The sequence below is a fragment of the Dipteris shenzhenensis genome, chromosome 13 (genome assembly GCF_047967505.1).
Source record: "Dipteris shenzhenensis isolate YYH24624 ecotype China chromosome 13, Dip_SZ_1.0, whole genome shotgun sequence".
NCBI classification, from domain to species: Eukaryota; Viridiplantae; Streptophyta; class Polypodiopsida; order Gleicheniales; family Dipteridaceae; genus Dipteris; species Dipteris shenzhenensis.
In genome coordinates this window covers 15,846,135-15,861,083 of record NC_141608.1, presented here as the reverse complement: position 1 = coordinate 15,861,083, position 14,949 = coordinate 15,846,135, and the positions used below count along the sequence as shown (strand labels likewise).

At 44.2% G+C, this 14,949-nt stretch overlaps 1 protein-coding gene across 6 annotated transcripts in view; it reads left to right on the top strand.

Annotated features, from left to right (window-relative positions):
- LOC147895085 (uncharacterized) overlaps positions 1–14,949 on the top strand; it is a 163,196-nt gene that overhangs the window by 43,565 nt on the left and 104,682 nt on the right. For 4 of the 6 annotated variants that reach the window (XM_087383898.1, XM_087383897.1, XM_087383896.1 and 1 more), the window contains exons 2-3: positions 4,159–4,334; positions 8,376–8,468. In XM_087383898.1, coding sequence (XP_087240024.1) covers positions 4,159–4,334; positions 8,376–8,468 — 269 coding nt within the window. The remainder of the gene's footprint in view (positions 1–4,158; positions 4,335–8,375; positions 8,469–14,949) is intronic. The other 2 variants (XM_087383901.1, XM_087383899.1) reach the window with 1 other exon arrangement.

Sequence of the window (14,949 nt, the reverse complement as noted above, 5' to 3'; positions counted from 1 at the left end):
GGGTCCATTGATCGGTACAAGGCAAGGCTGGTTGCAAAAGGATATGCTCAAAAAAAGGGCATAGATTATGAGGAGACTTCATCAGGTCAGTTATAGCCATGGCTGCAAATTTTGAATGGAATGTTCATCAGTTGGACATTAAAACAGCTTTCCTTAATGGAGACTTGTTGGAAGAGGTTTATGTCAAACAACCTGTGGGCTTTGAAATTTCAGAAAATGCACTTCAGGTATGCAAGCTGAATAAAGTTTTATTTATATTTAATTTTTAAAATAAAATAAAATAATTTAGTTTTTATCTTTTTTTAAATTATTTTTTACATAGGCTGAAACAAGCCCCACGTGCATGGTATGCCAAAATTGATGCCTTTCTGACCAGCAAGGGGTTGCACAATAGTCCAATTGAGAGTACCCTCTACATCAAGAAGGATGGGGGGGATATTTTTGTCATCATTCTTTATGTAGATGACATGCTGCTCACCGGATCAAATGAGGAAGTAGTTGTAGATTTCAAGGCCCAATTGAAAGCTACATTTGATATGTCAGACTTGGGCTTGTTACATTTCTTTTTGGGGATCCAGTTTATTCAAGAGAAATGTGGCATTGTCATGTGTTGTCCAAGTATGTTCAAAAGCTCTTGGATAGATTGAACATGCATGATTGCAAGCATATGTCCACTCCCATGGAGCCGGGGCTGAAGCTGACAATGCATGATGCGGGTAAATCAATTGATGCCACACTCTATAGTCAGGCTGTTGGATGCCTCATTTATCTCTGCAATACACGACCTGATATTCAGTTTTCAGTTTCTCAGGTGAGCAGGTATATGCACAGCCCAAAGATTATGCACTGGCAGGTTGTAAAACGCATATTCCGTTACTTGCAAGATACAAAGTCTTTTGGCTTGATGTTTCCCAAGGGGGGTGACTTGTAGATGCATGCTTACAGTGACTCAGATTGGGCTGGAGACTATGATACTAGGCAGTCCACGAGTGGGAATTGTTTCTTTCTAGGACATGCTTGCATTTCTTGGTTGAGCAAGAAACAGTCTACAGTGGCTACCTCCTCATGTGAAGCCGAGTGTAGGGCAGCTTTCACAGCGACAGTTGAATGTTTTTGGCTGCGTCGTTTATTTGCTGATCTTCGTCTTTCATTGGAGGGTTCTTCTCTGATTCTCACTGATAGTCAGAGTGCTATAGCAGTGGCAAAGAATCCTGTGTTTCATGCTCGCACGAAGCACATTGAGGTTTACTATCACTATGTCAGAGAGAAGTTGCATGCAGGAGAGATCTGTATGATCTATGTGTCAACACATGACAATGTTGCAGACATCTTCACCAAAGGACTTCGACGTGAAAAGTTTGAGGCATTTCGCAGTGCCTTGAACTTATCTCCTTTTGGTGATTGATCATTTCCTTGTACATGACATTGGCACTGCAGGGGGGTGTTAGAATTATTATTATTATAATTCAGCAGTGACCAATGTAATGTAATAAGTAGGTTAGGGGCACCAGTTAGTTCACTAACTACGGTTAGTGAAGGATAAGGTTTTGTCACTTAGACAAAACCCATCCCACTACTTGTATTAGTCTCTTCTTCTATTGCAAGTACTACGTTTAGCTCTCTTCCTCTCACACTCTCGTTTCTAACAAGCTTGGCCAGAGTCTCGCCAGAGTGTGACCAAGCATAAGAGTGTGGTAGTTCCTGGTGTCCATGGGATGTACTACCCTGTATTTTGGCATGATGGGGGTGGTACTTCAAGTGGGGTGAAAGCCGTGGCATATCGCATAATTGAACCTCCAAGAAAGAAAGAAACAAAGATGTATTAACCTCTGCAGGAGGCCTATGAGACAAAGTGCGAAACCAAAAGGTAACTCATAGAAGCCACTAGGGGCTGAAGAAAAAGTCTCACTAAGGCCATTGCTGAATGCTAAAGTGGTAAGCTAGTGAACAAAATAGTAGAGTAGCAAAATATCTCAAAATATCTCAGCAGAGTATACGTGTTCAGAGCTAACGTCCCTAGTACATGCCCTCTCTAATGAGATGTGAGGAGCTCTCGTATATGTGTCTGTTGAGCCGTCTCTCGATGCGGTGGAGGGAGTGGTCTCCTCAATCTCTAGATCTAGTGGGCTACGTCAAGGGTGACGCCTCGTCTCTAGTGGTCACCTCTAAGGAGGGCTGAAATAGACCGAACCTCGATCGTGCGTGCTCTGGTCCCTCTCCGTGTCGCACGTGGAGTGTGTGTCTCTTCTAGTAGCATCGTGGTGGGGACTCCTACTACTAATCCATGATGCTCTCATCTTATCAAGCTCCTCTCCCTTAGCCTCACTGGCAACTAACTCAGATGCATAGAAATCTGTAACAAGTGTCTGTGCTTTGTCAATCTCGGTGGCCTGTGGCATCAATCCTTCCTGCTCTCTGGTCTATCGCATCAGTATATATGTCTCTGTCGTTGCATCTCAATCAGATAGAGCGCAACACAAACTTGATCAGGAAAATGGATCAACAGCGTAAGTGAACCAAAGCCACGCCTCTCTTGAAAGAGGCAGTGATATCGCCCTAGATTGGGTAGACACATAGAAAGTGGTCCTCTATCTCAATCTCCTCAATCCGGCATAGTGTGCAGGTCCTCGACTCTCTGGGTATGCATGGAGCTCTCCCTAGCACGATCCGCAACTGATGTGATGAGACTCTCAACTGACCGATGGCGATCCTCAATGCATGTGAGACTCTTCTATCCTCAAGGTATTGAGGTTTGATGACGAGATCATGCTCCGAAACCCTCAGGAAGTGGCCATGGTAGAACTGGATCTTGGTGGGGAACTCCTTCCCCAGCCCAAGCCCTAGATGTATGTGCTAGAGGAGGTCCAACTGTATGATATGGTTGATCTCATCTCGTGGGATCATCTTGGGTGGTGCATCCATGCTGTATTGAAGGGAATGCCGTGACTACCAAACCATGTAGATACATATGCGTACCATGCTGTATCAAACCACTCCCTGCTAGTCACGTGGAAGACTCTAATGCTAGTCTCGGTAATCTCCACTGGGGTAAGGCTCAGACTCTGAGGAGGAAAGTCACTCTCAAAGATAGCATCAACCTGGAGAGGGGTTATGGCAAACTTTGGCTGTATGATCTAATGGGGGATTGAGGGCTTGCTCCGAATCAACCCTTTGTCAGAGGGTCCTGGAAGTGTGCCTGAAACATTGCCTCTCTAGTCAAGCCAGAGCACCTTGCCCTTGTGTGAGTCGTGCCGTAGCTGCATGGGTCATCGTGAAACCGGGTCCAATGAACATGATCCCCGAATATGTGTAAGACTGCACTATATCCACTGGCTCGTGTCAATATGTGAAGCCATGGCGACGGGATACTGCTCGTGAGGTGTTGAAGATCATAACCTTGGTTTTGTCAAGGTTAACTGTCAAGTCTCTCTCTGCAGAACATCTCCAGAGCCTCTAGATGTTTCTGTAACCCGTTTGCTGAGGATGATATGAGGACTATGTCATCTGCGCACAACAATATTTGCATGATCAAGTCAGCCATGAGTGAACCCTCTCCACCTACGTGGTCTACAATGGAAGTGATCTCATCGATATGGAGCCCAAAGAGAGTCGGTGAAAGGGGGCAGCCTTGTTTCAGTCCGATAATGCTCTCAACTCAATCTGATAGACCTCCTGGGGCACGTACCCTCCCTCGGACGGACTCATATAGACTCATGACCCCCTAGATCATGATCTTTGGGAGCTGCAACTCTTGTAACGTGCTGATCAGGAGAGAGAGAGAGAGAGAGAGAGAGAGAGAGAGAGAGTGTCCAGTTATTAGCATCTGGGGCGACCCAATAGGATTGTAGGACTTGCAAAATTATTTAAAGATATTTTAGTAAGAACAAGGTCTATGAGAGATTAGACATGCTAACTGATGTATACACTTTGTAAAGCTATGTGAGTTAGTCTTGCTTTGATGGTATGGACAGTAGTAAGAAACTTTGTTCTGTTTGAGAGCCGGCTTTGCTGTGTGACGCCAAAATAGAGAAGGGTGTGGTCTGCATTTTGCATCTTTTATTTTCTGCAAATCTGGCATAGCTGTCTTTTTTATCGACATTAACATGATTCCAAAGTGCCACATTCATGTGGAGTTTTCCATGGCTTCCCATTTTACAGGTTACTCTACAAAATTTCTGCTGTACAGAAAGGCTTGCCAATCTTTACGGCATCAGCAAATTTGGGAGAGAGCTTTTCTAGATCCTAGTAAATGTACCAGAGATGCAAAGTTTAGCTTTTCAACTGAAGCTATGTTCAAAGATGCCTCTTATCTCATAGCTGCAAATCCCTCCAAGGTATGCTCCTTAATTGCATAGCTCAAAAACTTCTTCTTCTCACAATCACTATGGAGAATAAGCGTAGCAAAATCTTTTCACACTTACTCTCTCTTTCTCTCTCTCTCCCTCTCTGTGCAAGTCACTAGGGCCCAGGACAACTTGTCGGGCTGGACCCCCAAAGGATTTTATTGATCAGAAAAAATTTACAAGCTTCAACCGAAAGCTGGAAAAACAAAACGTACGTACATCCCTTTTACAAGAGCTTCACAAGCTCATACTGTCTTGGCAACATACCACTTGTCCAAAGACTAGCTTTAATTACATGCCTCAAAGAACAAATTCTGGGGTCTTCGTAGCACTGGCTCATGCGAACAAGTCCTAATTGATCGCTCAGCTCCATATTTCTTGGGTCTTTAATCCCTCTTGGTATTTGCAACCATTAACCAAGGCGCACAACCATGGCACCCATTAATGGTCAGCGCTTCGCATGCAAATAATAATATGTGGACCAATCCTAGTCACTGTGTGCACATAAAATAATTAAGTGGTTGACCGAAGGCAACCCTTCTAGCCGTAATTAAGGACTTTGACCAGGGGTCAAGGCGCCTTAATTAATGCTAGAACTCTCCGACCGGAGTCGGTAATTATCTAGTTTGACCAGAGTCAGCTTGCTTTGGCCAAAGCCAAGTCTTGTTGACCAAAGTCAACTCTTTCTGACCAGAGTTACCGACCGGAGTTAGAAGTTCTTTGGTTAGCCGTAGTTAATCCTCTTGGCATACGCCAAGTCCTCCTAACCGTGGTTAAGTATACTTGACCAAGGTTAAGTATCTTTGATCGAAGTCAATACTTTGCCCAATAAAAGATAACTTTTTGAACATAATTAAATAAACAAGACTCTTTAATTATGATCAAATAAATGTTCAACTGAAACTTTGACTTTGGAAATGGAATATTTTCAATTTGGCGACATTCCCTCGGCTTCCTTGTAAATATCCAAAAGCTATGGATGATTAGACAACACGTCTTCATCCATCCACTTGGCATCCAGTGCCGAATAGTTTTTGAATTTTACAAGATACCTGTAAAATTCCTTTCTCCTGGGGACCTTTGCGTACAGTATGATACACAAAATGTTCTGGCTGAAGGACCTCCTCCAACTCGTCCACATCTGGTGGATCCTCTGTTACTGGATCTGTAGGCTCCGGTCCGTGATATTTCTTTAGAAGACTCACATGAAAGGCATTGTGAATCCTCCAATGCTCTGGCAGTGCCAATCTATATGCAACCTTATTAATCTCATCTGTAACCCTGAAAGGGCCATAGTATCTGGGAGATAACTTTGCATACACTTTTTCTTTGCCCTTAAGCTTGCGGAGCCTAGCTTTCTTGAACTTCAGAAGCTTCCAATCCTCTCACTTGAGATCTAACTATCTCCTATATGCTTATATGTAGCCTTCTTATGCTTTCTTGAGACCTTTCTATTGTTGTCTAGACCTGGCTGAAAGCTGTCTGGAGGTCTCTGACAAACTGATCAGCTGCTAATATTTCATGTTTAGTCCTCAGGATAGGTGGTAGATTCACCTTCCCATAGATGACCTCAAAGGGGGCTTTCCCTGTGGAGCTATGAACTGTACTATTATATGCAAACTCCACCAATGGTAGGTACTTTTCCTCCAAGTCTGCAACTTTGGTCAGCCACGTAGCATTTCAATAAATCCAACACTATAGAATTTCCTACTCCACTTTGACCATTTGTTTGGGGATGGAAAGAAGAAGAAAAATTCAGATTCGTCCCCATGTTATAGGAAAGAGCTCTCTAGAATAGACTGGTCATTCTAGGATCTCGGTCACTGACAATGGACTTAGGCATACCATGGTGCTTAAGATCTGTGCCATGAAAAGCTTAGCTATATGATTTGCCTTTACAGTTTTACGAACAGAATGAAATGAGCTTGGTTGCTGAATCTATCAATGATAGTCCCATTCCCTGACTTTGATCTTGGCAAATAAAAAGTGAAGTCCATTGCGATACTTTCCCATAGTGCCTGGGGCACGGGAAGAGGCATAAGTAGGCCAAGTGCTTTCCGTCTGCCATATTTGACCTTCTGACAGGTATGGCATTCTGTAACAAATTGATGCATGTCTTTTCGCATCGCTGGCCAAAAGAAATACCTCTCCAATGCTTGAGTTGTTGCTGTAATTCCCCTATGTCCAGCTTATGGAGGTGCATGGCATACCTCCAAGATCTTTTGCCTCATCTCTTGGGTGATGCATAAGTAGTCATCTTTCATTAGATACCCATCTTTAGTGACTGGTGGACTGCCCCTCTTGCACTTGCTGTAAAATCTCACCAAAATCTTCATCATTAGCATATTGCTCCCTCATGTCTTCCAGATCCCTATGATAAGCAATAGTTACATTGTTCACCTGGAGTTTTCGAGATAAGGCATCTGCCACTCTGTTCAGAGCTCCCGGAGTATGGACAATTTGAAGATGGTACATTGACAACATGTTTGCCCATTTCATGTGCTTCTCGGAGAGCTTAGTCAGAATCAATAAATATCTCATACTTTGGTGATCAATCTTTATGGTAGAGTCTGCACCCAAAATATAATACTTGTACAGCTGAAAAGTAGTGCCAAATGCTGTCTTGTGCACATCTTGTGGTTGTATCCTGACTTGGTGATAACCAATCTTTGAGTCTATCTGGCTGAAAACTGAAGCTCCATTTAACTGTTCTAACACATCATTGATGCACGAAATTGGGAATCTGTTCTTGATGGTCATTTTGTTCAGTGCGTGATAGTTGACGCACATTCGCAATGAACCATCTTTCTTCTGTACAAGCAGTAGAGGGAAACAAAATGGAGAGGAACTAGGTGGAATCAGCCCCTTGGACAACAAAACCTGCACTTGGGCCGTGATTTCTTCTCGCTGAGTTGCACTAACTCTAAATGGGGGCCTATTAGGTGGCTCACTACAAGGAATAAGCTCTATGCCATGATCTTCAGGTCTCTTAGGGGGTAGGAAAACAATCTTTAAAGTCTACAAGAAACTGAAACTGCCTCATTCATTTCAGCATGCATTTCAACAGCTCTTTCTTTTATAAAAACCATATACGCTGAAACTACAGACTTTATTGCTTTTCCAATTGAAATATCAGATACAATGGGGATGGTCTCCCCTCTATTCCCGGCAACCACACACTGCGATTTACCCCTATATACAAATTCAAGCACTCTCTCAGGAAGGGTTAGCTTCATTGCCTTGCGATGGAACCAAGGCATACCCAAAACCGCATCATGATGTTTTAGTGGGGAGCTGAAGAAATCTTCTTGATCAACAAAGTTTTGTACATGAAGACGGAGCTTCCCTATCAAGGGAGTAACTGGCACAGGCTCCCCACATAACATCTGGTCAGCATCTAGAGCCTTGGCCAACTCCTTCGTCTTTATCCCCAGCCTCAGGGCTAAATCCTCTAAGATGAAGTTATCTGTAGCCCCGGGATGAACAATATAAGCGCCTACTGGTCTCTTCTCTTGCCCCAAGAAAGCAACAATCTCTTTCCTCTGGATTTGTCACTCTTCCCAAAACGTCCGGAATTCCTCCTACCATTTGGTTTTTGCTGTCCTGGTGGCTTTCTGTGCTTTGTCTCTCTGTGTAAGGTTGTGAGACTGCATGTAATTGCTAGCTTTTATCAGTAATAATTTATATGCTATAGTGCAACCCTTTTAGGCACTACCTTTAACGGATTTAGAATTTCATGTACTTTGCCTCCTATACCCTGAGTTCCCTTATAATTTATATGCTATAGTGCAACCCTTTTAGGCACCACCTTTAACGGATTTAGAATTTCATGTACTTTGCCTCCTATACCCTAAGTTCCCTTATAAGTTCTTGTCCCTTTTGGTCTCCCATTTGGTGGGTATAGTTTATGCTGAATGGAAAGGCAAAAGTTAAAAAGGAATCTTTCGTGTGGGAATTGAAATGTAGTGTCTTTCAGTCTGTCCATTGTGTGATAGTAACGCTTTGTATATTTCTTGTTGATCTTTGTTCCAGCTGCATTATGGCGTATGTGCTGCTGATATTGATGGAGATGGAGAAACTGAGTTTTTTGTTTGTGGTTTTGGATCTGCAAATCAGGTGTTAAAGGTGAGGATCATGAAAATCCTATTAGCAATTGCATGCATATCCACATGGTATAAATTCAGACAGACATTCTGGTTCAAGGAGAGGGGAAGTCAATAGAGGTGAGAGATTCATGACGGGGATCATGATGACTTGGAAAAGGACACCTCAAGCAATGGATTGATTAGAACTATCAAAATTACTACCCTTGCATGATACTTTAAATTGAGTAAACATGGCCAAAAGGACAGAGCACAAAGTAAATCCCCATTATATCAAAGAATTCATTAGAATTATAGCTTTGCACAAGAACATGGCTTGATGACTATTCCAATGTTATTGCTGAGCCATAGAAAGCAAAACTTGTGATGTGTGGTGCTTGAATTTCATGACACGTGTTGTTTTTATTTTATTCTGCAGCATTGTTGGGGTAAGGTCATACATCGAGAGCCCTTTCAGTATCTAGATGGGAGCCTATGCAGATACGGGCCCTGGTTCTTCAGCATGCTCACTAGCTATTGCGTCATAAAATCCATGCATGCCTACCTACAACTATCCTTGTCACACCCCTCTCCTCATTTTGTGATGATCTACTCAATTGAGATGGCCAATCTGAGATTGTAGAAAGTATCGCCTTTTGGTTAGGTTAACCTCCAGGGCCCCTTAGTAATGTTTTTAGATTCTAGGCACATTTCTCTTGTGTATGTGATAGGGCAAAAGTTAATAAATTAGAGAACCTTATGTCACCATGGTCTGGTGAAAAGCCTAATTTAGTAATAATATTATCAAACATTATGAAAATGATAGTAAGGTGAATCTCACCTAGACATATCTTTGATCCGTATCATGTCAATAGGTTATTGTAGCGAGAAATTTATTAAACTAGAAAATTGTGTGAGGCAAATGGTCAAGGAAAAAGCCTAATGTGGTAACAATATTTTTAAACATTGTGAGAAATGGTGTGACAGTGAACCTCACCGATATAGACCTAAGCATATCCCATGTAAATTACAAACCATTGACTAATAATTACTAACTATATGTCTATTGGCATGGTTCCGAAGACTAGCAAGGTATCAATACCTATTCAACACCTTTAGACTCACAAGATATATGAACTAGCAGTTGTAGTTTGAGTAGCCGACCACCAAGGTTCTCTCTCTAGGTTCTCCTGTGTCTTATGACACCAATCTTTGACATGTGATGAGGGTTATCCTTTGTCCTATGTCACCATTTCTTTGATGTGTGACCAAGGTTCTCTTGTGTCCTATATCACCAACGATGTTATGAGTTCAAGGACATTCCGTCTTTTTCTGTCACCAAAGGGGACAAGGAAGAATGGAGTACCTATGATAATTGTCTCTCTCCTTACATTTTCCAAGGTCCTATTGTCACTCTCTGAAGGAGCTATGAATACATTGAATTCATCTGCTACCAAGCAAAAAATACAACTCACGGTGAAATGAATGAAGCAACATGCACTCTTTCTTTCTTAAAAAAAACAAAGCAGTATTTATAGAAGCAACCGAGAGCAGTGTTCTCAGTGAGCATGATACTTCTTTACTAGTGACCCATTCACAAGTTGTATTTGAGATCTTACCCTCCAAAGCTGCCAAATAAACCCCCCACTCGGAATAATCTTTGTAATGAAGAAGGGGCCTATCCATGTGGTGATGAACTTGGGCTTGTGCTTCACAAACTTACTGGAGTACAACAATACTAAGTCACCAACCTTCAATCCTTAATAGCAAAGATTTCTATCATTGCCATGCCTTTTTTCGTGCTTGCCATACTTGCTAAGCAAAGATGGCTTCTCTACAATGTTCCTCCAACTCTTCCAATTCTCACAGCCGCTCCAAGATGCAAGCTTCAAGATAATCAAAGACCTCTTGAAACACCCACGTAGCTTTCATGCGAAAGTCATAAGGCATAATCGCTTCCAATCCATACACAAATTGGAAGGGGGAATATCCAATACTAGCCTTGTACGCCATGCCGTAGGCAAACAAGGCAGTTGGTGATAACCTATCCCAGTCTCCTAGACTTGAAGAAAACTTAGAGAAGAATGGAGATCCTCTCCAAATCGATTTCGAGTGCTTCATGTGAACTCCGAATAGAGTTTCCAGTGTTTGCCAATTCTCTGTTGCCGTGGCTTTCACATCAAGATGGTGGAAGTATTCAGGTCCTAAAGCTCTACCCATTTAGCTAATTGCCTTCTCATCCTTCTGCTCCCACATGGGAATTTTATCTGCATCATGAGAGCGTTCTTTCGGCTTCTTCTCAGTACGAGCAACGATATGCCAAAGTCCCTTTTGTATGAAGAGTAAATGGGTAGCGAGTTGCCAGGAAGCAAAGTTTTTACCATTGAAGGTCACTAACTACGACGTGTCAGTCGTCGTGAAATCCATTGTGCCTCGGATAATGTCAAGTGGCCAAGGGCTCGCTTGCATGTGAGGTGAGCTCTCATCTCTCTGTACTCATCATCATACCAAGGATTCTGTGGCATCTTCCCTAGTGAGGCACGTGCAGATCAAGTTGTGGGGAAAGACCTGATGGCTGTGTTCATGACTACTGTGGAAAGGGTGTCTGAGGCGTGGGCGAGGTCTAGAACATCTCCAAGTAGTAGGGCTGGAAGTCCTTTCACCAAGTTGCTCACATAGATGGGGTCTAGGGCACGATCAAAGTGAACCTGTACATGAGTGGGCACGGGCGGGACCCTCTCCATAGTTAGCATAGTGGTAGAGATACAAAAGGCTAGGTACGAGTGATCAGCACTGAGTGGGGGAGGGGGCACAATAAAGTCGTATATCCATGAGGTAAATGCCAAGGGACCCAATAGGTAGTCCACTGTGCTTGTCCCTCCGCCATGTGGGAAACAAGTGAGACCATCGCGGATGATGGCCATCTCTGTAGACCATTGTAAATGATCAAATCATGAACAGCCCCTAGCTCAAGTAGATGTCGTCCATACTCATTCACCTGTGGTGCATCTGCAAAGTGTCTCACTATCCCGAGCTTAGCTGCATCTAGTTCTGGTACTATTGTTGGGTGTTGGAAGCAATGGAAGCTAAAAAATGGAAGCACAATGGAGAAAAACGAGATGTTGTAATGGATTGCTGCAAAACTGAAGTGTGGAGGCTCAAGGGAGAGCCAACATAACAAAACCTTAGGGCTAACTGCCCTAACTAGACTAAGTGTCCTAACTAACCTAGATGGTACATAAACTAACTGTACCAATAGTCCTGACTGACTATAACTAGGCCTACAAGGCTCATACCAAGGTATAAGTGGCATCTATGGATAGCCTACAAACCCCCTTCCATGGTATGGGCTGAAGTATCTTGGACATGGCTCAGGATACCTAAATATCTAGTGTCATGGTTGCACATGTTCGTCCCGTAGGATATAGCAACCTATGGTTGTACAGAGTACAACAGATCAAGTTACAAAAGGTACTAAGTTTAAAGCTTGCCGAAAAGCCTCAAACTTAGGTCAAGGTAGAGCCTTTTTAAAAAGATCTGCCAAGTTGTCTTCAGTGGGAACATCAAGACAACTCAATATTACCTGCTGATAATCGCTCTCTTACATAGTGATAGTGAACCTCAATGTGCTTTGTGCGAAAACTGGATTCCGTGCGACATCCAAAGCACTTTGACTATCAATGAAGATGACGGTAGGAGCAGTCTGACATGCACAAAGATCTGCAAGTAGCTTCCGAAGCTAAACACACTCTACTGTAGTTGTAAAAGCCGCTCCGTACTCAGCTTCACAACTAGAAGTAGCAAATGTACTCTATTTCTTGCTGAATACCAAGAAACACATGAAGTACCAAGCGTAAAACAGTTGCCACTATGTGACACACGGGTGTCAGAACAACCAGCCCTATCACTATCAGTGAACCCATGCATGACAAGTGAAGTATCAGTTCTATAAAGAAGACCTAAATGCTGAGTGCCTTTAAGATATCTGAAAACACGCTTCACGGCATGCCAATGGTGCATAGATTTTGAGACAGCATACTGTAGATCAGGTCTCATATGGCATAGGTAAATCAAACAACCAACTGCCTGCTGATAGAGAGTGACATCACATGTACCGTTGCCATCCTCAGAAGAGAAGTGAAAACCAGTCTCTAATGGTGTGGATACTGGCTTGCAATCCTCAAACTGAAAATGCTGCAAAAGCTGTCCAATGTACTTGGATTGTGACATCCAAATGCCCCCCTCACGGCTAGCAAATTGAATGCCCAGATAGTAGTGCAGAAGACCAAGATCAGACATAGCAAATGTTTGCTGCAAATCAACTTTAAAATCTGCAATTTGCTGAGCATGTGTCCTAGTTACAAGCATGTCATCCACATACAAGGCTAAAATCAGCAAATCTTTCCCACGCTTGCGGATGCAAAGGGTAGCCTCTGTAGGGCTGTTTTGAAAGCCAAGTGTGAAAGAAAGAAAGAAAGAAAGAAATTTTATTAGAGTCTTCGGAAGACCGATGGGTCTATGAGATTGAAAGAAAACCTGATACAAATCATAGTAAGGGTGGAGCTACTAAACGAGCATCATCACCCGTGCTGAGTCCTAAGTCTGATCATACATAATCAAATACATGAGGGTGTAACAATGAAAAGAAAAAAGACTAGAGCGGAGCGGAATCCTGTGTATGTCATGTCGCCCTAGTTGGTGCATAGCTGGTGATGGGACGTTGGCGTTTGTCAAGGAGTGCCGTGTGTCTCGGTCTTCTGGAGGAGGCTCGACGCAAGACCAGAGCCACCGTGACTCCCGTGGAACGTGTCCCGGGTCTAAACAATGACGGGAGCTCCCCCAGAGTGATCTGTGTGTCCCCTCGATGCCTCGTGTGTCGTGCTGCGATCGTCGCGTCGGGGTCTCTGTCACGTGTGGCTAGAGACTGGACGATCAATATCACTCGATGGGAAGAACTCTGTGATCCTGCTTTGAGAGGTGTTTGGTGGTGTGGCCAAGCCCCGTCGCCTGAGTAAGTACTCTTTGTGTTAGACCCCCTCGTGAATGAAGGCCGTGAGGCATCTCTGATCTAGGTAGGCGAGGAATCTGAAAAGGGGCCTGAAGCCGTTGGATGGACAAAAGCAGTAGAGCCTAATCCGCCTTCACAGCCACCCTCATCCACGTTTAAAACAACTGAACAACACTATCAGAAGGCAAAAGGCATTCATTCAACATCCTGGCCTCTACACACCTCTATATACAACTCATACTCTGGCCATAACCACTATTTCCCCATAGTTCATCAACAACACTAGAAATGATGCAACCCACCTTTCTTGCTCATCTCTGCCTTCAAGCTATATGAGGTAGAGCTACCTCATAGCTATTCTCCTACTCACGGTTCTCTTCTTCAATCAAGAGGCCCTTCTGTGAGCTCACGCACCTTGGTCTTGGTTGCTATCCACTCGCCTCCAAGCTCACATCGAGCCAAGCTCACCTTCCGTAGCCTTCCTGTGTGTTCTCTTTTGGGATCTTCACCCTCCAAACTCCTTGACCTCTGCTCCTATGCAATCTTCGACCTCCAGCGTGAGTCCTCCGATCTCTTGCTGCCCACCCTCTTCTCAGCCTCTAGAAAATGATACCACCACCCTGCCTGTGAACTCTTGCTTGATCATCTTTTGTTACTGTGTGTCGGCCAGCCAGCTCATATCCTCGCTGCACTCCCCCTATCGCCCGTCTCCTCCATATCTCATAGCCTCCTTGCTCTCTGAAGCTCCTCTGAGGGATCCCCCTCTGTCGTGTAACCCCCAGCCCCTGTAGTAGCGACGCCCATCTGCAACCAGCTACCATCGACCTCTCCAGCAGCTCATGGCCTCCTTTACGAGAAACTCACACCAGCTTCCCCTTTGCATCGAGCTCTCCCGTCTATTCATCTGTCTCCTGGCAACTCTCCTTCTCGGAACTCCCGGCCCACCGACCACCCGTTTTACCTCTTCTCCTTGCGCGATCTTTTACCTCCTTCGTAGCTTCCGGTGTAGGCCTTCCCCGCTCCACAATAGGAGCAGCCGACTCAGGGCTCCCCCCGGCTGTCCGAGAGCCTCCAGGTCCTGTAGTCACTCCACCCCTGCAGTCCAAGCTCCTTCTGAGCTCCGCTCTTGTCTCTACAGCTCGCCCTCCATCTCCAGCTGCGTATTGCGATCCTCCACTAGGCCTTCTTCAAGCTTACGGTTCTCTTCGTCTCCACTATGAGCCTCTCCTGCTCACCATCTCCCATTCTCTTATCTCCCATCTCCACCCGCTCCTCCACTTCTACCATAAGTAGCGCTCCCCTTCTTCTAGAGCTCACGAAGCTCCTCGGTATCTTTTCTCTCCCTGCACTCTTGCCACCTCGCCATCCAGAAGCTCCTCACCTCGTCCTCATGTAGCCACCTTTGCATGCCTTTTTGATAAGTGCCACGTCACCTTTGCCTTTTACCACTCTCCAAGGATTCCCACAATTTCATACACCAAGGCACTTAAGCACATATTCATTGACTATGTGCACA